The following is a 26,270-nucleotide window of genomic DNA, read 5'->3' on the forward strand; positions in this document are numbered from 1 at the left end:
TAGTCATTCTGAAAATAGAGGATTTCAGCAGGTTATTTTGGAAGATACAACTGGTGATATTCCCATATTCCCTATATATCACCAATTAAAAGTTCAGCAACTATATCCTCCAGCATCTGGCCCCCTAACAGCAATTATATTTCATTTACTTATATTTATTTTTATATGCATTTATAATATGCCACTCACACAAACAGGCCTTCCCCTATTTCCATAAATGTCTTTTTTATAGCTAGATTCTTACTTACTTTCCGAGCTAGAGTCTTCAGTATTCTCAGACTTTAGACATCTACAGGTTGATTAATGGGAAAATCAGCAAGAGTTTATTGTTATTAGTATTATTATGCCTTTAAGCTTAATTTTTGAGTGAACAATATAGATGTCTTCTCAGAAGCATGGTATATACCACATTTGTGCTTCATTACTGAAATGTGTAAGTATGCACAGTGGGGATACACTATATAACATTAGAGTTTATGGACATCTAGACAGTTTCATACACATTCATAACAAAGGTTACCACATCATATTATCTATATTTTTTCTCAGAAGTAGACAAATTGCAAATATTTTACACTGAACTTAAATCATTTGGAAGGGTAAAGGACAATGACTTGTCTAATTATTAATTAATATTCAAGGCAGATACAAGCAACAGCAATATATTGGGATGTGATAAAAAGAATGGTCTGAATTGGAATTAGAGGACCATACAAAGGAAAATACAACATCCATAGCATTAATATATTTTTCAACAATGGTGCACCTAAGAGATTTTTATTCAGCTCTTGATATGTTAATTGATATTTCTTCCAAAAGCTCACTGGTACTTTCTCAGATTGGAATGTAGAACTCTAAGTCATAAACTATATTCCCTCTTCTTTTATGATTTTCCTTGTTCCTGGCATTTTTCTTTTATAGATATCTAGGAGATGAGTCAAATATATATGAGTTGGCCAGGAACACACTTCCAAAACACTGCCTTACATAGGGATCAGCCTATTTCACTTTCAGCTTAAATGTTTCCAAAATATGGTATAGATTATGTCCACTTTCAGCCATAGAATCTCACTGAGTTACTTTGGGCCAGTCGCTGTCTCTCAGCCCAACCAACAGTACCTCACAGGGTTGTTGCTGTGGGAAAAAATTGGAAGAGGAAGTGTACAAATATGCCATCTTGAGCTTCTGGAGGAAAGGTGGGATATAAATTAAATTCTACATGAAGTTTGTCTGAAATTGAGATATACCACGAGCTATTAGTGTCAAATAAAGCTAAGCAAAATCTGAAATCTGAGAATATCATCAAGTTCTTCTCACAGATACAATAAACTTTTTTGAAAATGTACTATATTTGGTACAAGTAGAACTTAAGTGCATTGTTTATATTTGGATTGTATTTGGCAAAGCCACTTGGTTGCAAATACTTGTTGCTGAATGTGACAGATCTCTTGATATGTATAATACTCTATGTTTTCACTCTTGAGATGTGTAATATCCTATGTTTCGTGTCATCAGAAATCAAACTCAACTTGAAGGACACTTTAATTATTTCCTGGTAGAAATAAAGCCACTTAAAAGTTTTGGAATCTTACTTTAGATAATTGGATTGATTGACAAGATCTAAGAAGTCAAATTTAGAAGACACAATATTTCCTTAAGCTGTATTAACAGTCTGAACTATTTTTTCCCTTGATTAAAACCATTCCTTTAGAAAGTTGCATAATAATGTGGCACTATAAGCACAAGTACTGTTATTCTAAATAACAGAATTAATAATATAAAAATAAAAAACCTGCTAAATCAGTTTCTTATTAGCTTTTTAAAAGTTAAGATCCACCTAGGGACGATCAGAATTCAGATTTGACCAGGGCTGATATGGGGCAATTACTCTCCTGGTTACACTGAAATATTTTGTGAGAAGATCAAAAGTCTTCTTACTGAATGTAGATAAAGTTTTAAATGAAATTTAAATAAGGAATCTTGGACTTTAGAATACCTACCCCATTTTATTTTGCAGTATTAAAGGAACAACTTGTCAAAGGTTTTGACTTTTTTTAAGTAAGAGTCAACTGGTAAACACATTTTCTGGTCTTTATGGAACTGTGTTTGTTACTTATGTCTATTGAACACGAGAAACACTCTTACAAAAATTAGGAGAAACCGGTGTTCCAGGAATGCTATTGTTTAATAGCTAAAGCTTTAAAAATTATTTTCATAGAAGCACATCCTTTTACAATGTGAGCTAGAAATACCATGTTCCCTCTTGTACAATGTACAGCCATGAAAATATTCGCTACTTAAGCATTTTTCTTCAAAAAGATAAACTTAGATAAACTTAATGAAAAATGCGAACTTGCAGTTTAAAATGTTTTAAAATGGTTATGAGTCAAATATGTCCCTTTCACATTTGCATAGTAATACAGGATATTCGATTGTTAATGACCTGATTGTTCAACTGAGAAGATTCACAGAAGGTATTTTATTTGTTTCTTTTGTTTGCTTCTTATTGGGCTTCACTGTAGGTCTCTGTAAACTGTCTGTTACAGAAAATGCAAGAACTGCCCTGTATTCGTGTACGACAGTGATGTTGGTGTTCGGAAACTTTCTCATACCTGTTTAATTCCTCCATCCAGTCAATTTTGCTAGAGTGAAAGAAAATACCATAATACCCCATCCATCTTAAATATGGAAAGGTGTGACAATTGCTATGAATATTGGATTTGTTCTTTTCTTTTGCAGATACTCTTCATTTGAACATAGAGTTCACTTCCTTTTTATTTACGATGGATAGCATCAGCTCAACTCTATCAGACTTTTAAAAGAGTAGGATTGCAGTCACTGAATGTTTCTGATTGACATATAATGAAACAAAACAGTGAATTACATGAATTTTTCTAAAGTTCTTTTGCATTCAGATTTCTGTTTGACAGTGACATCCATCACTACACCTATTGATATTAAGTTCAACATATTTCCAGTATTTTAATATTGTTGTAATTTGCGTGTCAAAATGTATAATGTCCCCAGATTAAACATCCTTCACATTTTCTGGTTTAATGTAGCAAATTATTTGTTTCTAGAGGCATAGCTGAGGAATAACATCCTACTGAGATTGAAATGAATAGCTTCAGTCCAGTTCTACTTACATGCAACTACTAGATTGTTATCCATTTCAACTGCATGTAGGTTTTATCTCATAGATGAAGGCAAATGTGTTTTCATCAGATGGATTCAAATTCCCAGTGCTTAGCAGGACTTTCACAAAATAGACCTGAGGCTAGAATATCAACTGATCTTGGTAGGAGTCAGGGCCTAACTCAAGCTCTCACATGGAAGACAGCATATAAATAAATACATGTACCTATTTTTATTCTAGTTTCAATCCTCATTTAAATTTTAGCATCACAGGAACAGACTTACATCCTTTTATTGAAACTGACATCACATAAACTGAATTATTTGAAAAATACAGACTTTGATGGCCGACTATGGTAAATAGAATACTTATGAAACTCTTCAGTGTCTTTCTGCTTATGGTACTTCTTTTAAAAAATGCTAGTTGCCTGGGCAACTCTGTCCCCTTGCATCATGAAAAATATTTGTAGGATTACTACTTCTGTAGGACATCAGACTAGAAAACTATCCTAAAGGAATGTATGGTTAGGGCAAAGGATGAATTGTATAGTTTATGGAATCCATGATGTGACCAAGGCTTCAGTTATCATCAGTACTATCAAAGATACCTCCTGGTAAAGTTATGCTAAACTATAGGGTTTAAAAAAAAAAAAAAGTCAGATAGGTTCACACATACTACATCATAAACTATGGTTTACAGTCACAGTGGTCAAATTCACACAACCACCAAACCAGACCCAAATAGTCCCTACGATAGCAGTCCCATGCATCAACCCAAACAAGCAGGCACAAGCTCAACTTGATTAGAGTGTACTAGATATTATACAAGTTAAACCTTGGATGAGTAATATTATACAGATTACTGCAGTATTCAAATAAGATAGAAGAATTAGTACATTTCAGAGTATGAGTATGTCCGGCTGTATGTGCATGCATGTAGGTGCACATAATATCTGTGACAAATTTATTTCCTGACCCAAAGATCATCAGTAAATCTATACAGTACAGTAGTTGCAGAACAGAAGTTTTGTTCTGTTTTATTTTTAGATTCTTAAGTATAAATCTTACAATGAAACATGACCTCCCCACCACTAGGGCTCAGGGGGTTAATGACAGCAAACCTATAAAATACAGTATTTTAAACTAAAAATAAAGTTTCAGATTACATTTAGAAATAAAGCACCCATTCTTCTTCCTCCAGAATAATGAGGTTCACAAGATCATAGCTATCACCAGTACCAATTAAGAACTGTTAAGCAAAGATCCTTGTCAGAAAAAACAAGGTTCTAAGCAGCATGCCCTGCTTCTTCTCATATAGCATTGTATTGCTCTCAACATAATTAGCTTGGTTGGGGGAGGGCCAGAATTTATGAGGAATCATAATATCAGTGACATGAAAAAGTGAAACAAGTGGACTTTTCTACTCAAGCTCTTAATTAACTTTACTGATGAAATGGTGAATGTATTAAAAGTCTTAATTATGCTGGGTTCTCTGTATAAAGCAGATGAGAAAGATCAAACTTTTTTGGGATCGAGAGCTACTACAGACAGGGCTGACTAAAAATACACCATCCTGCAGTTTTAAAAACACAACCAGCAGGCATATTTTCATTTTCTCAGAGAAACGAAAATAAAAGCTATTGGTAATAATAAAAGGAAGGTATAGGTATATGAACAGTAGGATTGCTTCAGTTGTTGTATGGTAAAAGTTGATTTTTCTATTTTGAGGCAAGGGAGCAAAAGTAATTCAGGGAAGACTCTGATATTTTCTTTATGCCTTTCTGATGACCACAACTGCCACATCTTGGGAACCTACCGCATACTCTTTAACTCCTCCCACAAACACCCAGTTGATTCTCACATCAATTAATACTGCCTATTTTGTTTTTTATTGTGTTAGCCAAGGTTTTTCTGCCTTGCCTAATGAATCTAGATCTACCCCAACCCATCAAACTTTAAAGATAACTGCCTTTTATTTGAGACAACTATATTTATTTCCTTCCTTTATTCATTCCATGGTTATTTCTGTGCTGTCTCATCTTAGCTTATATCTCATCAAAACATAAAACTTATAATAAAATAACAACCATCACTTCAGAATGCAGAGTGTTCCAGTGATAGTTGCATTTGAAGAACTTGTGTAGTGAAAACAGGCCTAGAATCTTTTAGGGCATCCTTCTAGAATTGGTCAGAAGACTTCTGAACTAGGTGAAAATTTTGTCTGCCCCTATCTAGCCTTAGGCAAATATTATGGGCAAGCTAGACAAAGTAAGTAGACCAAATTATCTCTGAAGTCTGCTCATTAGTGTAGGGTCTTGTATGAGCCTCCTTGGACATTTTGATATTTTGAATCTATCAGAATGGTATACAATCCACCATTCCTTCATCTCTCAGAGAGAGAGAGAGAGGAGAAAGATACATCATTATGTCATGCTCTGTGTAAGATGTTTTACATGATTTCCACCACCCCCCGCCCCGGGAATTTCCCTATTTTCACACAGCGTACATCCTGTGTGGTGATTTCAGCTATATTGACCTCTAGAAGGCAGTATGTGACCAATTTCATCCATACTGGGTATCATCAGACATAGGTAGCCAGATCTTATTCTATGGAGTTTAATCATCTACTGGGAATTGAACTCATGGAGTGTTGCACTTTAGATACTATACACAGTGCATTAGCTTTAAGAGCTAACCAGATCCTGTCACTCAGCAGTGTTGCAGGATATGGTGTATTAGAATGGTATGTATAATCTACTTCCTTTAAGCTCTTGTAAAGAGATATATACAAATGTTACATTATGACATGTCCCTGTGTACAAGATCCTTCTCAAGGTCTACATGCTATTTGAAAATAGCTAGGGGTGGCCAGTCAGGTATTGTTCTCTCTGGTGGCACTTTGATGTTCCCTACAACAGAAGTTGGCCTGGCATTTGCTTTGATTTCTTCTGGGGAACAAGGTGAAGTTGCCTAGCTTTTTACTGGTTATTAAATGTTTTAGTCTTCTGAGTAAGGTTTTTTGCAGTAATAAGCGCTATTTCTGCTCTCTAGTGTTTGTAATTTTACATTTGATAACAATGAATCTTGCTTAATTGTTGACAGCCTTGGAAACTCTTCAGAGTTTACATAAATGTTTATTAAAACAAAAACAAAGGGACTTTCCTGTTACAAAATTCACTTATAAGCTTATTGGCTTTTCATACACTGCAGAGAGCTGGCTTTGTCTCTTCTCCCTCCCACCACTTGAAAAGTGGTGGGGATGTTTTTTTCCCATTATTACAAGTGTAGTTTTCTTTTCCTGCTTTTCCTTTTTCTTCTTTTTTTATCCCTTGAGTAGCAGGTGGTTACAAAATAAGCAATTTATGGACTGGAGCATTTTTTCCTCTCTCCATGTAGCATATGTGCTCTGCACAGTATTTAGAGAAAAATGCCCTCATATTTTGCATTCCCTCGTATTCTGTGTGAAAGACCCAGATGGTGCAGTACGAAAGGTGTGAACGGTTCTTCAGTTCACTGAATCCTTTTCTTTTCTAAACTGCCAGTAGATGTGATACACCCAGGAGTATTATTATGAGCAAAAGGTTTATTGACTATTTATCTCTTTATTGAAAAAAACCTCTCCCATCAACTGTCATATTTCCACCTCTTTTTACTCTGATATTTTGATACTTTATCTGCTTGATAAAATACTATTTAAAAAAGAAAGAATGTACCCTGACACAAAATATGAAGGAGATTAATAGTCCAAGGATAACTTGCCCCATGTTGCTAAAACTATAAGAAAACAGAGAGAATAAAATACTGCAAATATCTGCATCTAATTTGGTGAATAGAAGATAAATATTTTAACTTTTGAATATTTGTATTTATTTCACAGGCTTGTATTCATATTCATTCAATATAATGATAACAATCAGCATAAATCAATGCAATAATGTTATAAATAACATTTTGATACCATCAAAACATTCTCAAGCTAATAACATTACATCTCCACCATGCCATTACAAAGGATGTTGGGAAGCTGTGGTGCAAAACATCTAGAGGCATCAGATTGCCTACCCCTGCTCTAGGGTATGTACAAATTAGATATAAATGTATTTTAAAAAATTAGAAGAAGCTGTCATTGGGGGGAAATTCATTGTTACCAAGGTGTGCCAGAAGATAGAACTCTTTCCTTCCATGCCTCTTTTCAAATGTAGATTTTGAATTCTTTGGAGCAGTTGTTACAGGTACATCTGTTTTTCTCTAAAATATAGAGCAGCCTGAGGGAGGCTGGGATTTGCACTGGCAAATCAATACATGTCATGGTCCAAATCAGGACCATCCGTTTTTGTTTTTTAAGGCACACAAGCTACTTTGGAGGTAGTCTTGTTTGGCCTATTAAGCAGGGGGGGTTTTCAGCTTGGTATGTTGAGGATGGCTGCTCTTTAAAAAGGATGATAAAGTAAGTGTGTTCCAGCTTTTCAGTTGTTTGATAATTGTAGAGTCGTGGTTGTTTGGTTACAAGTAACAGTCCTGCTACACAGCTTATTTGGAAGCCCTGAACTTCCAAAGCAAGGATGGCTAAGCAAAGAATAAGGTGTCTTACTGGACAATGGAGCGAGCTGCCATTTTTCTGAGGTTCCCTTGTATTGCATTTCTACTGCCTGATACTAAATTCACTTAATGCTATGTAGCTTGAAACTATCTTGCAAGCCAGTATATTACAATGTATTGACACACGATGCACTTTTGCTCTGATGCAAGTGCAGAATTTAAGACAAGAGAGAACTGCATTCTTTTCTTTAGAAATTAGTCTTCCCTATTAGTTTCCTTTCCTAAAAAAAGATTTTGGTCTGGCAAGAAAAGGAAGCTTGGGAAAACAATCGCAGTGGTTAGGTATAAGCAAAGACCAAACGCAAACTCTGTGTTGAGTCATGCCCGGCTTGAAATGGATCAAGTGGAAGAAGAGTTTGTACAGTATTTTGAACCAAGGTCTCCCTCCTCAACAGTAACTGTGCTTTGCTGGTATACCATCCAAAGTAAAACATCCAGAAGAAATGCATTTTATGGTATGTTTTGTTGCTAGAATGGTCTTTGGTGTCTTATTTACAGTCCAGTTCTGCAGTTAAACATACTGCTTCATAAGAAAGAAGAAACTATAGACATCTGGAGGGGAAAAAATGGTCCTTGAAAATGGACTCGTTCCTGAAGGCCGATAAGGCAGGAGTCAGAAATCACCTATCTTCTCTCATCCCAGTGCAGCTCATTATACCCCATACATAAAAACTCCTGCAGCACCCAGCATGATTTCTAATAATAGCCTAATGTATAGGCAATAATGTTGATTCCTAACCAGCCACTCTTTCAGCGCTGTAGTATTTGTGTGCATTGTCAGTTATCTCTGAATGAAGTCCTAGAGTCATTTAAAAGAGGTGCTTTTAAAGGCATGCTTTTCAGAAGTTAGCCATTATTGACTGCCTGGTGAAAAAGTTCCTTGAGTCTCTTTTACATTTAAAAAAAAAAAATTGGAAAGAATGAAGAGATTTGGCCATCAGTTATTCTTTTTCTTTAGAAGCTGGTACAGCTATTGTCTCTTATCTGCAGAAAGAACATGATCACCATCTAGTGGCCCTGGTACACTTAAAATAGGCAGTTCTGGAGAAAAGGCTAAGATTTAAAGTAAATGTGCCATGTATACTGAAGTGCCTGAAAACCAATTTTAAACTTTAAATTTTACCCTCAAAACAGGAATGCCACTCACCATATGTCAATTTGCTGTAATACTGGATAATGTAAAGATTTTGAACCACATTGTGTGTGAACGTGATTTATATATATTTTAGTAGTAATTGGATCTATTCTCTGCCATACCATACCATCTCTGCAGGCATTTGGTGATATTTCCTAGGCAATCCAGCTATAAGTAGAGCTTATAAATAGGCTCTTAGCTGGTGTTACTATCTAATCCCATTTTCAGGCAATGTCAAATTTGTGCCTCATTTCATTCTTGTAACCAAATGCAACAAGATTATTGTAAAGGAAATCCAAAGGAATCAGTTAAAACAATCTTTTATTGTCCCCATCCCAGTGAGGGGCATCCTGACTCTGGTTTTAGGGCACGGGTCAGACAGCACAGTTTTAGAGCAAAAAAGAGGCAGGATTTGAAGCAGAGAATTGGCAGGCAGATTTGAGCTACAAAATGTTTTGTTAACCCAGTAAGGAAGTTAATATTTACCTAAAGTTGAATCCATATTATGAGAAATAATGGCATGTTCTTTGCAATGTGTTACTTCTTGTTGTTGTTCCAGGCCCAAGCTTATCTCAATAAACATAGTCAGTTTTCACCTCTTGGGTCATTGCCTCCTCATAAATAAACAAGGGAACCTGAATTCCTGTGCAGCGACAATGGCATGAGTAACCTGGATTTGGCACAAAATCCAAAAAAAAAAAAACAACCCTGCTAGCTTGTTAAAAGAAAAAAGATATATTACTGCACAATCAAACCATAGACAGTCAGCCAACCGTACAGAGAGTCTACTATCAAAAGCCTTTGGCAGCATTACTGAGTGGTCATTAGAGAGTAGTGCCCTCTATGGTGTTAGCTGAGTAAAGACAGACTCAAGGGGGGGGGGGTGGAGGATGCTCTGAGGCCACCGGTAGAACTGAAGCTTACTGTGGAATGTCAACAGTGATTATTTCAATAAATACTTCTGTTGTTCCAGAGAGCAGTCGACTTGAGGATGATCTTAAAATAGCACTGTTCCTTACAGTGGCTGGGGCAGATGCCCTTCATGTGTATAATATGGTTGCACTGATGGATGAAGAAAGAAATAACTTTAAAGCCCTATGGCAGAAATGTAAGGTCTGTTGTGTGCACAGAAAAAATGTAACATATGAAGGATTTGTCTTCAGAACCTGTGTACAAAGGGAGACTGAGATCACTGAAGAATTTTTAACAGATCTGAAACTAAAGAGTAAGCCTTGTGACTTTACTATGTTTACTGAATCTTTGATCAAAAATCAAATTGTTTGGGGCATAAGAAAGAGAACACAAGAACACTTAGTTAGATGCAGTATGTGAACTTGTCCTTAGGAAATGCTATTGATGTATGCCAAGCACCAGAAATCACAATAGAAAGTTATGTGACACAGAGATGACTATACTCCAGTTGCTTGTGATAAAGATTTATGGAACGGAAGAAAACAAGTAAATACTAGTCTGCAACATGGCTTTGTCCCCTAGTAAAGGAATAGCAGGCCATCAAGCATGTAAACAGGGCAGACTATACATAAACGATGCAGCCAATATGGTATGAAGCATGCCTGTAAACAATATCCAGCATGTGGGCAGCAAATTTGGACAGTATAAGGACATGGCTAAAATGTGAAAACTACAAAAAGTGTCAAAGGAATATGAATCTGAAGAATATGGTCTCTTCATAGAGTCAACTCACATGGATTGGATGAAATATCAAAAGGAAGAATGAATTGAAACAATACCGACTAATGGAATCCCATTGTTTATGATATGTACAAGTGACTACAATAGATTGAAGCCTAAGACAGACCTATCTCCAGTAGCCATGCATCTGAAGTCTTGAGGATCCAATAGCCACACTGAACTCACTTTGAAATGAAAATATACTTTATATGATATAAAAACACTAACAGCACAAAATTCATGAAAAACCATCCTGGACCTAGAAATTTTCAAAAGTTACAAACAATTACTCATGCTGACACAGTCAGTATAGAACTATCACAGAAAAAAAAATCCATGGTTGGTATGAAGGTGTCTTTCCAAGTGTTTCATCACATTACTCTTAGTGAAGATACATAACCAATAGTAGAGTACTTTCTATGAAAAATGCACTAGTAGCATTGGGAACGAAACTGAAAGCAGAACTAGTCAGAATGGAAACAAGAATTATATACTGTACTGAAAAACCAAATGAATGTGTTTATTCCATGGTTACATTTTTGAAAGTCTGAGGATTTGTATAGACCCCAAAAATTAAATAAGTGTATGCAAAACTAGCATAATCTCAAGAGAACATAATCACATCCTGAGAACTGGAAGGTGCACAAAAGAAGAACATGATCAATTAAAATTGATACTAGAAAAAGTCAGGTTATTAAATATTAAATTGAACAAAAGCAATTGTCTTAAAGTTGAATAAGTGTAATAACTATGAGAAATACTAACAAAGGTAGTGCTAAACCAGACCAGGTTAAAATAAAGGAAATTGTATTTTTTGCCAAAGTCACCATGGCAGAAAAAAGTTCAGACAATTACAGGTATGATAGGCAATGTCTTGAAATTTATTCCTACTTTATAATGGAACTTCATTACCCTTCTAAAAAAAGCTAAGTATCCACAGATGCTTCCAAGGATAGCTTGAGCTTGACATAAAGATCATCAAACAATTGAGAAGTCCAATAAACATGCAAGAGACACTGTACACTGACTTGCCATGAACTCTAACACTGAGGCGTGGATTCCTCAATTTAAGGTTTTTCGGACATACCCTCCCAGCTTATCAGCATTGCCTTATTCACGCTACATGATAAAGACTGTGTTATGATAATGGATTACAATTATCTAGCAGTAGCTGAGCTAGAGAATTTGTTTGTGCAATTATTAAGCATATCAAACTGGATTGTTAGATATAGCATACAGCAAGTTGTGAAAACTAATGATGGATCAGAATTTACAGGTACTAAGTTTGAAAATTTTGCCACAGCATATAAATTTAATCATATGACACTGCCACAACCAAATGGTTGCAGAAGGTGATGTAAGGATTCTCATGACTCCCCTGAGAAAGCTAGAGATGCTGAAGAAGATCCTTGTTGTCTTCTTATAAATTATAGGGCATCTCCTTTGTAGTGTGGGAAGTCCCCAGCTAAGGTTTTGTTTGGTTTCCTGTGGAAACAAAAATTATTGAACAAAAGACTCACACAATCAAAGAGCTTGTCTCTTTGTCCATTCTTAAATGTCCAAGCTACTGGGATCCTCAAGCCAAAGTGATATCACCCTAATCCTATTGCGTTGTTATAGAAAATTTCCCTTGATGTAAGCAAAGACCCCTTTCAGTTCCATCGAAAAATGAGTACACAGAATAGTTTCAAGCATTATCAGCAGAAAGAACAACCACTACTAACAGAGGGTCACAAAGATTACCCAAATGGTACTATACAAATTACATGGAGTGGTCCTGTAGCCAATAAGTTGAACAGACTAACTGAGCAAGGTTGAATGTTCCATGAAAAAGTTACTTTGAGAAAGAGGGAGATGTGAGGAAGTTGGCCTTTACCAAAAGCTGAACCTACCCATGTTTGGGGGAATAATATGTTTCTTGCAATATGTTAAAATTCTTTTTGTCAAAGCTGATTCTAATAAAAACAGTTGGTTCACTGTTTGTGTCATTGTTTCCACATAAATGAACAACACAAATGCAGGTTTAAAATTTAGCATGTTAAACTCAGCTAAAGGGTCCTGTGCATAGTTCTTATTATCTGGACATCTGTTTTGACTTGGGTATGAAGGAAAACTGCTCCCACAGTACAAAACACCACTTCAGCTGCACTATCTCCATTCCATTGGGCCTCTCCTGCTAGGGCTGAGAGAGAATAGTTGCTGGCAGCGAGATGGAAAAAGGAACAAAGTTAATAAGTAAAACAGCCACCACCTATGAATGCTTTCTTCAGTTCAGATATGTAATTCTATAAATTCAGATATGGTAATCCTATAATAAATTAATCACACTCTTCTAAAACATATATGTCTTGTAAATGTAGCTACAAACATTCACTTTTTTACTATGCTTTATTCCATCAGCAAGTTTTCTTCGCAATTCATGGATCTTTATAGTATAGACCTATCTAGTCTACATCTACAGCATCTGGACTTGATTTGATTTTTGCTGCACCATCTTCCCATTTATATTGCTCTTTCCTGGAACACACAGAAAATAATCTAGCTCTCTCCCCTTTCTCAAATGAATAAAAACAAGTGGAATGTTCTACTTTTATTTATCTCATTTTCTTCACGGCAAGAAACAATATTAAATCTTCTGACCCTTCCTGCTTTGAAGCTAATTTTTCCAGCAATTGAGAGAATCAGGTCTCCTTTTTATTCTATGCTAATGATTGTCCTTTTAATTATAATGTCATTTCAACTTCATTGTTATCTTAAGTGAATATATATATATATATATATATATATATATATATATATATGCAATTGTTTTGTACTAATTTCTTCTATGTAATATAACTCTCATGAGAATTGTCTTCCCACACCAACCTTGATGTTATTTAGTTTCTGTCCCACAAATTTTTCCTTTTCTCTTCTGATTCTAATAATGACTTTTTGTCAGAAGTTGATTCATTCTGTTTTACAGCTGGAGGAAGTGTTATAGAATGGTACCTTTTCTCTGAAATTGTTTAGCAGAAAATTGGGTCCAGAGGGTACAAGTTCTGTACAGTGCAATCTTGTACACACTTACCTAGGAATAAGTACTATTGAAATAATTGGGGCGTACTTCTAAGTGTACATGTATATATTTGCAATTATGATTGCCTAAATTATTTTTTACTAAGCTAACAGCAGTCTTTTCATGCTCACGTTATATTTTATTTCTTGAGCCCAGCTCAAGATAGGCTTTATGTTCTGTAAATATGTTTAAACTTTGTGCCCTGAAAGCAAATCCACCCTTTCAAAAGCAGTCATGTTTGTTGTGAGTACATCATTAGCATCATCTCCATGCAGCCATGTTAGTTGTATTTAAAGCAAAAAAGTATTGAGACAATTTGGATGTGAACCTTTGATATTATAGACAACATTCTTAGATCCCATAACTGTATTACCTGAATAGATAGGGAGACAAACTTGGCTTCTAAGTCTATCCTTGTTATGTGCTCTGTTGTTGGTGGTAAGTAGTGGTGTTAAGTTAGAAATGGAAATCACAATAATGCCTTTTGCAACTGTGAACTGCTGTTAGAAATTCTCCCCTGAAGAAAGATTATCTGAAATGTGTTGAACTTGGAATTAATTTCATTTAAGGACCTTGGTTTCTCCTCATACAGATCTATCAGTCAGAGCCTATGAATAGAGCTATTCGGGATGAGATTCAGATTACTAATGATCTGTTTGAGCTATTGAGCTGATGACATACAGTATTGCAGCTAGATGAAATTAGATGACAACAAATAGTGTTATGTTGCATTTCCTTCTAGATTTTGTCCCACAGTAGATTATTCTTCAGTTTGGCCCTGTTTATGTTCCTTTTCACCTCAATGAGCGAGCACTATGGTTGGATAAATGCTTAGTTTAAATCTTTAAGTAAGGGGACATAACACAAACATAAACATGCTTTGTCTCAAACTCAGAGCAAAACAGCTCTACACTAAATATTTCAAGTGTTCCTGCCATTTTGAGAATTGAGAAATAGGAACTTTTGCTTTTCACAAGTTGAGTGTCCAGTAGCAATTAGCGTAGATTGTCGCAAATTGTAAATGGGGTGACAATCTATGTTAATTGCTACTGGACACCCAACTTGCAGGAAAATTGGCCAGTGGGATGATTTTAAAGTATTTTTGAAAATTACATAGGACAAAATTGAAGCATTGCTTGAATCTGATCAGAACTACGCTCCTCCCTTTTAAACAGAATCAGCTTGTTAAATTAACCTCCTGAGGTGCTCAGCCAACACGCATTGAGAGAGAGCAAAGAAAAATGATCTCTCATAAACATTCTTTCCATGAGCACCAACATTAGCAGTTACCAGCAGAACAGACACTCAAGGCCAAGTCAGGCAATGTGAAAACTGTACACTTGCTGCTATGGGTTTGTTTTTGTTTGCTTGCTTTTTTACTATTATAAAGCCATTGCTCATTTCTTTTTGTTCAGATGGCAAATTTCCCTGTGCTGCTATGTAAGGCAAAGAATAAGTATATAAAGCTGGTTCTTCAACTCTCTATATAACTGCAATATGGATCCCTGATATAGTTTCCTCTTTTGGTTGCCACAAACAACATTTTGTGTGGCATTTTGGATTCTCCTAAGTGGGTGGGATAAGGGAATTTTGAGCAACTTGACTAGTCTGGCTTGGAGCCTTGCTATATAAGTCTGTCTCAAATTATGCACTTCCACCTCATTGGCAAAGCCTGCAACTCATCAGCGTACTTAACTATCACTGACTCATTTATTTACTCATGGAACAAAGCTATAATCTGTTAAATCTATTCTTTTGGCTTCTCCCACCACCACCACATTTTTATAGGAATGTGTTACTGATACTGATACTACTAAGTTAGTTTCTTAAATGTCATTATCAATACTAGACTGTCAGTGGTGACTTTGAATAGATACATAACTGAATTTCTCTATTTATATTGTTGGTTGCATTGTTTTTACATTTACAACCTCAGCACATCATTAGCAAAGTTAGTATACAACATACTTTATTAAGTGAGGTTCTTGGAACCTTAAGGGCTTCATAAGATGTCACTAGGGATTCTGTGAGTGATTGTGATTTTTTAAAAATAAACTTTAAAAAAAAAAAAACAGAAGTGTGTGCGCCATGCAATGCCAGTGCTTGCAGTGATGGGAATTTTAACATGCTATGACTCAGCTGCCAGCCTGCAACTTTGCTGCTGTTGTAAATATTGTAAAACATAGATTGCATAGATTAGAAGTGAAGTTTTTGTATTTTTGCAATTTTTATTCAGGGAATCCCTGAGAGCTGAAAATTATTTCAAGGATTGCTCCAGGGTAAAAAGGTTGAGAAAGGCTAGTATACAAAGTACATTAATAGGCACACATCATATTCATACTTTTTTTTGCAGAATAATTCGTCTACATGAACTTTTTAACTTCCCCATAGGTTATAGATTTTTAAAACTGCAGTTCGGTCCTCTTGTTTTGTTTAGGTTGCTATGCTGTTCATCCCTGGATCATTCCATCTCTCCTGACGCAAGCTATAGCATATGACCATTTGAGTAACAAGAATATGACCAGTTGAGCTAGGTGAACTGTTGAGAGGGTGCTTGGAAGCCATGTCAGCAAAGTGTCTTTGTGTATGTACATGCAGGCTCAGGTGAGATTAAGAAGACTCTTGAAATAGCAGTATCAAGAGGACATCGTGCCTCTGTTCTTCAAGGAGCAAATTTGGAGAAGTACTATCATCTCTTTGTGAATTATCCCTTCAAATGGTTCATGCAACTGCTTTATTAGCTGGATTCTTTTCTTTTCAAAGAGCAGTCCCAAGGGAAATCTCAACTCAAAAGTCCAGCTGTAGAGCTTGGATCCTTTGGGACACTCAACACATTCCAAACTCAGAATAGATCAGTTTTGTTTCCAAGCACACATGTTTTGTTTCAGGCATAGAACATTCAGAATGGCTACTTTGAAGTCAGAAACATTGTACATATGCTTGCCTCTAAATTAACAGTCTCTGTCCAATGTATTCCCAATGAACTTGAACAGATAAGGTTGAATAAAAGGACTTGGGTTTTTATTCTGTTGAGAGTTGGAACCATGTGAGTAACCATGCATATCAATTAGTATGTTTCTAATGTAAGATAGTACCTACAGCTATTTTGTAAGTGCACAGCAGTGTCCCAAGAGTGAATCTGTTGCATCGACTAGCCTCTATCCATATTGATAATTCAGAATATGATTCAGTGCACATTTGACAGAATATGATTCAGTGCCTGTTGGAACTTGACCAATTATTGCCTAGGAGCCCATAAAATATATACAATATGTACCTCGACTGAAGAGTTGCTGGGCACAGGAGCTGAGAAAGCTGAGCTCTAAATCGGATGCAAAGATGTGGGTATATAAAAAGCCATGAAATTGCCAATGATGTAAAATGGAAATGATAGGCATGCATCTTAAACACTCATGTACATATGCTTAGGACCTCTGGTCTCATCAGGGTTTCCCAATACATATACATGAGTATTTTTGCTTCTACAGTAGCAGCATAATTAGTTCTACTCCTGTTTTCTTCCAAGAAAGTGGATGCTAAGTAGGACTGGTGGGGTAGAGGACAAGGAGTTGGTGGATAAAGACAGATGCTTTTGATTATCCCCATCCTCCTCTCTTGCAATGTACCAAGAATACTTGAAAGTTAGCATATATTGCAGTTACTTATTTTTTAATTAAATGTAAACATGTCATCTTCCTTTAGTTCAGAAGGATTCCATGCTAGGGAAAAAGAAAAGATTTGTGACTCCCACCATTTCTTCTAGCCTCCTCCCAAACCTCTAACTGCCTCTCCTTCAACTTGTCCATTGAAACCCCTGCAGCTGTCAGCCTTGCAAGGTAGCCCAGACAAGAAGCACACCCAGATGAATTAATTCTACTTTATTGTAAGGTTACATTAACAGTATCTTGCAAATCTGAAAATACATTTCTCCCCTGTTGCCTTTACAGCCTGAGAAACTAGAGAGGGTCCCTTCTGAGATGTTTGCCACGCCCACATTCCTGCTGCAGGCTAAGCTGCTTCTTATCCAACTGTTGCCCTGGCTGTGGCTCTTCCCCCTGCCTCCCAAGGTCATCCCCACAGACCATTACATCAACCCTGCAGATAGCATTCCATTCCACTCTGTTCCCAATGATCTTTGTACCACATGTGTGGCAGTTAGAGTTTGCCCTTGTGTCCTGATTGTGGGGTTCATGAGGTCTGTCTGTGTGACCCATCCCCTTCTCTCTTGTGCAGTGTTTCTCAACCTTGGCAACTTTAAGATGTGTGAACTTCAATTCCCCAGCCAGCATGCTTCAGTCTGGATACTGCAACCGCTTCTCTTATATTTACTTGTATTTCTAACACAGAGATATTTCTGTAGTCCCAGTCAAGTGAACTGCCATTCACACCTTCCACTCTTTTCCATGGCCGAGTCAACGGCTCCAAAATTTTAATTCCTTCTAGGGCACCCCTTCTCCAGTTCTGAGTTCATTCTTGTTCAGAATCAGGTTGGAGTAAAGGGCCTAGAATAACTAAGCCCACCCCTGCCTGTAATTCATACCGAAAGGGAACTTCTGGAAAAACAATTTAAAAATTTAGAGAGAACAAGGAACTGAATGATTGAGACACATACACACCACCGATACTCTTATGGACTTATGGACTCTGGGCCTGTTCCTCTCTTCTTGGCTTCATCTACTTGTCAAAAAGTATGCCATTCAAAGGCTAAGGATGGTCCTCAACCTGAGGAAATATGTGGATTTTGTTCTTGAATATTGTTTGTGGCCGATTTAAGAAAGATGGAGCTAATTATGGATTTGGCTAAGCTTGTCTGTATTTTCTTTCTAGCCTCTGAAAGTGCTAAAGAACCTTGTAATAGAAGTGGCAGTGACAATTGTTTGTAACGGAAAATGGCTGTCCTGTCAGTACAGGAGACTATCTTCTGCTCTTGCTTTAATCAGAATGTAGAAAAGCCCCAATTCCTCCCTCCCTCTTTTCCTTCTTTCTTTCTTTCTTTCTTTCTTTCTTTCTTTCTTTCTTTCTTTCTTTCTTTCTTTCTTTCTTTCTTTCTTTCTTTCTTCCCCCCCCCCACGTACATAAACTATATGTATGTCTGTATATATGTGTGTATCTGTATAGTACATGGAGAGGTATGTGTATGTAAGCAATCTCCCCATTTTTTTTTTTTGTAACAGCTGTTGAATTTCATCTGAGAGGAGGATTGCAGGGCTCAGTAAAATCCCTTGTGATTTCTTTGACTCCATAATTAAAACCTTGAAACTTCAAGTCTGCCTACATATCCAGAAATAAAACCTCCCATAATTAATTATGCTCATATAATACGATGGTCTTGTGGGGTGGTTGGGGGCTGTTCATCCCATCTTCAGGATTCCAAGAAAGAACTAATGGACAGATTGCAATATATAAGATATTATTACAGGCATGTCTCACCTTCAGAATAGATATTTGTCAGATGTTTGCTTCTTTTTTAGCATGAATCAGTTTCAGATACAGAGGCACAATGAGAATGAATGAGAATGAAAAACAGAAAACAGAAAGTCTTAATTTGTAAGAAATCCTGCTTCAAAAAAATGGTACTGTTTTGCAAATGTCAACATTAAAAAAATATTTTCCAGAATGTCAGAATAGTCTGTTTTACACTTGCAGATGTTTTTGATTTGACATTCTGATATGTAGCTATTCAGCCCCTCAAGGCAAATTGTTTTTTAAATATCCCAACAACTCAGATCATATATCTCATCCTGAAGTATTCATTCATGTTCCAAATGTCAGTTTAATGGCATTTATTTTTACAGTTCTTAGCAGAATTTTAAAGAAGCTGGTATCGCAGAAAGAACATATGTGTTAATTTGTAGGCAAAATGTAACACAGTGCAATATAATTGAAAAGAAACACAGTAAAAGATGAAAAATGTGTTTTCTAGACTATAGTTTCCAGATGCAATATGAAAAGCATACAGCTTAATATAGTAATTGCAGTCTGATAAATGTGGTGTATAATGTGGGCTGTCTTTAAAACAGTTCTGTAATAAAAGTGCTAGTTACTTTCCCCGGATTGGCCGAACTCGTGTTAGCTGCGCTAGCCTTTAGGCCTTTTCCGTGTTCGGTTCAGAGTTGGCAGCCGCTTTATCGATCATCTAGGAAAGACTAAGTGCTTTTGGAGGGGCATGCATGCTTTGCCACATTTTAAACCAGAAATAGCTTGTTTTCCCCATGCAAATTGCTGGTTTGCGTTCCCAAGAACTAAAACAGAAGGCAGAGAGCTAACACGTACCTAGCCTTAGGAAAGGTCCCCTTGCTGCAGCTAAATATTTCTGAAATAAAAACTGTACAACTAAGGCTGGATCATGCTGTTTGCTTCTTTATATTATAGAGAAATTGGGAGGATAAGATGAGAGCATTGCGTATAACAGTTGAATTCATTAATGGAAGAATGATATACAAATTAACTGTATAGCTAATCAAAGGCACAGAGGTTTAATGTTTCAGAGAAGACGGGATGACATTGGAGGCACATCGTCCCATCGCTTTCCACCCACAGACCTCCTTTGCCTTATACTGGAAGTTTAGAAGAAATCTACATTATTCTGCTGGTGAAATATTCTGATTTAATGTACGATACAGTTATGATATTACTAAAGCAAAACTATTAACTCGTTTTTTTAAAAAAAATAACATGAGTAGCCATTAAGCCTTTGCAGTAGTAAAATAAAAAGTGTCAGGTTAATTGTGCTCAGCTAGACAGCTACTGTTAGCCATATTTGACTGATTTTGAAAAACTCAGAAGAATCAGGCCTGGTTAATACTTGGATGAGAGATCACCAGACAATACTAGTGATCTAAGTGGGACTGGATAGTTTAAAAAAAAAAAATCCATAGAAAAGGGAATGCACTTCCATATCCTTGCAAAGAAAACTTCATGGACATTTAGCTTAGTTGTATATATTAAGTAAAAAAAAAATTTCTTTTAAATTATATCTCCTTTTCCGTTGCTTTCCATACATTGTGAAAAGCTTGATAACTCTCTTAATTTTAGAATGTCAGAATTTGTGTTTCCTTTGGGGATGCAAGCAAGCAGGAGGGCATCTGTGACACAAAGGGTAATGGTTTCTTATAATATTGTTATTATTGTGAATCACGCTTCAATACCTGAATTATAGAAAAAGGCAAATCCTGATTATAAATACTTGAGCATTTTGAATTCAGCCGTACCCATAGATACTTTAATATATCTATAGGATCACCTACTGACAGTTGTGCTAGCACAGCCGATGAAAGCCTATCAAAAGAATTGTAGAAGGAAAATCCATTAGCTTTTCTGGGGCACAGAAGTGTGTTTTGTAGATAGGCAAATGACGTTAAGGGACGACGCTGCCTATTTTTTAAAATGATTCATTTAATTTGCCCTGAACGTTTCTTTCTTTTTGCCATTTGCAGGAACAAGCATATTCACTGTTTATGAAGCTGCTTCTCAAGAAGGCTGGGTCTTCCTGATGTACCGAGCAATTGACAGCTTTCCCCGATGGCGCTCGTATTTCTATTTCATCACCTTAATTTTCTTCCTTGCCTGGCTTGTTAAGGTACGTAAACAGAAACCTTATCAGGAAATGATAATAAGAGGGAACAGAAGAGAGGTATAGATTAGAAAACTAGCTGAAGATGTTCTGGCATGCATGCAGGTGTATGCGTGTATTGGGAGAACTATTATCCTGAAAATTAATGGAGGGAGAGCAAGGTTTAATTATATACATTATTTTGAGACAACTATTATCCTGAAAGCTAGGAGATAGATATTGTTAATTAATGAATTCCGCAGTTTAGATTTATATTCTGCTTTCAAGACAAGTCATCTCAAAAAAGTTTATTGGTAATGTTAGCAGTTGTACTACCTGTGCTTGGCCATCACTGGAAGAATGCAAACCTTCCAGGAAAGAAATGGGTTAAAATATTTTCCTGGAATTTTCCCAGGTCTTAACTGGGAAGTCAAATTGTTTACCTCAGTTGCTATCACTGGTGGCCAATTTGGCAAACTTTCTACATCCAGCTCAAGGCTTTCAGAAGACATTTCTACACCCTTCAGAATTTCAGTAAAATAGGTTTCACTGGTCTGGTGGAATACAGATATCCACTTGGCATATGGCCATATAGTAGAAGGACTGCAATTGAGTTCTCTATCCTGGCTGCCTAGATAAGGCATGCCATAGCATCTTTTCTCCTATGCTGAAGTAATTGTTCAAACTGCCTTTTTAATTTGAGACTGTCCCACGCAGTCATTTTTCTTGCATTCGCTTTATAAGCTTTGTAACTAGCTTTTTTTAAAAAAAACTTTGGCACATTCAGAGTCAAACCACCATTTGGAATGATGCCAGTGTAAGTGTGAGTTGCCAGTTTTTGCGTAAGTTAAGTACTCTATAATTCCTGAATGATCTGATTATAAATCTCTGTGAAAGAGGGAGAGGGCTCTTCCAAGAGACCAGAAAAATGTCGACATTGGGAATGTTCTGTGGCAAGGTATTGTTTTATCCATATGGTAAAGTCTTTCCATAGGGACAATTTGGAATTCATAGGAGACCTTTGTATGAAGGTGATGATCAGATTATTTTAAATGTACAAAGACTGAGAAACAACCTCTAATGAATGGAGAAGTTTTTAGAAGCAATTATATAAGCTATTTCCCTTATTTTGGCCCCTACCCAATAGGTCAGTTCCTCAGAGTAATCATTTTCATGACATCTATTCATAATACAGAAGAATACCTATTAACCCTACAGGTTAAACAAAAAAACCTGTAAATGTAATTCCACTTCACACTTCCAAAAATCATGTGAAGAGAAGTACATCTGCTTCAGAATTAGGCACACAACACTGATTACATGTGTAAAGTTGCTATCATCCAGATTAATCTTGCATTAAAGTTTCTACCTCTAACCATATATGCATTAGTACAGGAAGAAATAGTTAATTCTTTTCAGTTCAACCCACAATTTCTTAATGTGTTAATTTCTACCTCAGTGGAAATAGGTAGATATTAATTATTAGGGAAAACACAGTGTCTGAAATGGATTGCCACAGCCACTGTGTATTATTTAAATGAGGTTTGTTTGTTTGTTTGTTTGTTTATTTATTTTATCAAATTTGTGACTGCCCATCTTGTTGAATGACTCTGGGTGGTTTACAAAACAGTTAAAATCAATTCAAGTTACAAAATTACGATCTACTATTAATAAATAGAAAATAAATAGATCCAAGAATCACTGGCAGTCACTCAGGGAGCGTCATCAAGGCGCTAGCCACCCCTAGGATTGGGTAAGGTTGTGATCACCCCACGCAAGCTGGCAGAGCCAGGTCTTTAAGTCTTTCTGGAAGGCTGGTAGGGTAAGGGCCTGCCGCACCTCTGTGGGGAGAATGTTCCAAAGGGTGGGGGCAACAGCAGAGAAGGCTCTCCTCCTGGGCCCCACCAGTCGACATTCTCTCGCTGACGGGATCCGCAACATGCCCTCTCTGCCTGACTGGGTGGGGCAGGTTGATGTGACGGGGGTGAGACAGTCCCTCAGGTAACCTGAACTCATGCCACGTAGGGCTTTATAGCTGATAACCAACACTTTGAATTGGACCCAGAAGCAGACTGGGACCCAACACAGCCCGCATAGTAAAGGTGCTATATGTGCTGTTTTGGGGCACTCAAAATTGTCCGCACGGCCACATTTTGGACCAGCTGTAGCTTCCAGATACTCTTCAAAGGTAGCCCCACGTAGACTGCATTGCAATAGTCTAGCCGAGAGATGACCAGGGCATGAGTGACTGACTGGAGGGCCTCCTGATCCAGGAAAGGGCATAACTGGCATACCACACGGAGGTGGGCAAAGGCTCTCCTGGGCACGACTGCCACCTGCTCCTCTGGCAGGAGTTGTGAGTCCAGGAGGACCCCAGATTAGACACTGGGTCTGTCCAGGGCACTGCTATCCAGAGGGGCCTCCTATCCATAGCCACTCCGCCTTACCAAGGTTCAGCTGAAGCCTGTTGCACCCCATCCAGACCCCCACAGCCTCTAGACATTTTATAATTTTAATCTTATAATTTTAGCATGCAAAGTTCTAGAAACCAGCAGATGTAAACCATCTTTGTGTCTTCTCTTTCCAATTCCATTTTCTGCTCCAATTGTTTACTTGTTGAGGCTATTCCTTTAAATTTTCCAGGTTTCCTGCACTAATACAACAACATCATATTTTTACATTACTGTAAGTCCATGAAAGAAATACCCCGATAATTAGAATACAAGCTTACTACATTTCAGGTTACAAAGGAGTTTATGTTGTTCTTTTTGACTTCAAATAGTAATGTTACAGTTTTTCTGAACTGATGACAGAATAGGGATTTCCTGCACTGTAGGCTAAGTTATGGAATATTGGGTACATGAAGAAACCAAGTCAGAATGAAGACACTGTCAAATAATTTCTGGCGTTACTGACTCTAACATTATCCTAAGAACCCAGAGTCCATTTGCTGATTGCAGACACTCTATAGAGTGTCTGCAGCCACATGAAGCAACAACTGTTATTCTGTCGGTGAAGATGCTAATGTTGACATTTCAGCCCTTGCATCATTACCACTTTGCTGTTCATTGTCCCATATAGATTCACAGATTAACTTTGTCTTCTCTGTATGGTCAGTTTTGGTGTTCTGTGTATTACTATTGCTCCCACTCTCCTTGGATAGCGTTTGGGTTACTGAATGCCCATGAGAATAAGATGGGAGATTTTCCCTAGTGGATCTTCTATCACATTATCTTGGAGCTCAGATACTTGTTATAACTTTCTCAGTTCTTAATCTTTGCTATCAGTTTAATATAATTGAAGATGGACAGTTAGAAGTGTCAGTTGCTGGTACTGAAACATCAAATTAATCTGTGTTTTTTGCTCTGACACTTGTACCTGTCCAACTGGCCTCTCTTCAGGTTTTTTTTAAATCATATTGAACTATTAACTGGAGTTCTTGAACCAGCCCCACTCACATTCAGTCTCTGTATTCTTACATATCAAAGCTATCTTCATTATTTATTTTCCTTCTTTGCTAGTATGAACTTTCAAAATGATGCTTTTGTAGCTGCTATTAACATTGTTTTTAATATTTCTAGTCTTTGGAGAAACTTTTTCAACTTGGGAAAGAATTTCAGATGACTGAGTTAGGGGGCTCTTTGCACAATCTGTTTCTTCTGTGTCGATTTTTGCTTCTCTTTCCTTTAGCTCTTCCCACCCCTCCCTTCCCAATCATCCTTGGGAGGATTAACCTTATTAGCAATTGACCTTGAGAATGACAGTAGGCAGCATCTTATCTCAGACTGGGTTTGGTGTGTGAGTACTGAAGCATTTTCCCTCACTTAAGCCATAATTTTCTTCCTAAGCTTCAATAGGGGATGAATATGTTCCTCACTGAAAACCCAAAGAGGGACCATTTGAAATCTGTTCAGAAATTCGTTCATTCTGATAATCATCAATAGCAAAATGGAACATTAAAATCTGGTACAACTCTCTTATATTCACTGTGACTGAAAAGCCAGGGAATAACTTTCAAGTCACTATCATAAACCTGGCAGTGTAAAAGCTGGGTAAGAGGCCACATTATTATTCATCCATTGTACCATTTTGCCTTGTGAATCTCATTTTCAACTATCAACTAGGTTGTAGTGTGCAGAAGTTAACACTATATTCAGATAATTGTAAACCCATCTCAGAAAATGAAATGCTTGCTCTGAGGCAGAAAGTCACTTAGGGGCAGATTTTTTTTCCTCACTTTTTTATTGTAAGCTGCTCTGCCTTTTCATTCTCCTAAGAAATTGCATTGCCTCAGCCCAATTTATTATTATTATAGTAATAACGTTTTTAGTTCTTTTCATTCAAGTTTTCTTTTTGCTTCCCAGCCTTTAGCTTCTCTACAAAAATGGGTTCTTGAGAACATGTCAACTATTTCTCAAGGGGGAGTTTTAACTCATCCATTTTACTATTAGCAGTAATTAATTGGTCAGAAATTGCAATAGCCAAGAGTATTAACAGAGCTTTAGCCAAGTCAAACCACAGTTATTAAAAGCTAGACAAGGGCTATTATCCCTCTGTTTGTTTCCATCTTGTTTCTAGTTGTTCCCCATCTTCCAAGCAAGAAAGCTCTTCACTTTCCCAATTGAGGGCAACATATTTATTAGAAGATAAGAAAGTCTGCACCTCGCTCATTTGTACTTCATCCAGCAGCCTGTCCTTTCTTTTAGGTTTTCTAGAAGTTCTATTATTTTTCTAGAGTTCTGACCTCTTCCTGTGCCTCTTCTTGGATTTAGTTTTGCCCCTATGCTTAATTTTGTTTTCCTTTCTTGCGCTGTTGCTCTTCATATTCCCCATCTTCATTCCAGTGGAGAACACTTCATTTCTGATATTGTCGTAGTGAAAATAAGTAAGATATGTGTCTTGCTACCAAAAAGAGAAAAAAAGAAAGCCAACTAGCAGGTAGATAAAACAGTATGACCACACCAGTTGGTGGCCATCTTCCCTCTCCACAATAAATATTATTTAAAACCAACAGAGGTTCTCCCAGGCACCTTCCCATAGAGTAATGGCCCTATGGGGTAAGTAATAGCCCTGTGGGTATTGTGGGATGAGTCTAACTA

At 36.9% G+C, this 26,270-nt stretch overlaps 1 protein-coding gene across 1 annotated transcript in view; it reads left to right on the plus strand.

Annotated features, from left to right (window-relative positions):
* The window catches only part of NALCN (sodium leak channel, non-selective), a 205,993-nt gene that overhangs the window by 57,008 nt on the left and 122,715 nt on the right, over positions 1–26,270 (plus strand). The window contains exon 8 of the mRNA XM_088136486.1: positions 21,056–21,198. Within this exon, the coding sequence (XP_087992612.1) occupies positions 21,056–21,198 (143 nt within the window). The remainder of the gene's footprint in view (positions 1–21,055; positions 21,199–26,270) is intronic.

Source organism: Python bivittatus, unplaced genomic scaffold (assembly GCF_059951505.1).
Source record: "Python bivittatus isolate LINGU-HERP-01145 unplaced genomic scaffold, Pbiv_v1 ctg000060_np1212, whole genome shotgun sequence".
NCBI lineage: Eukaryota > Metazoa > Chordata > Lepidosauria > Squamata > Pythonidae > Python > Python bivittatus.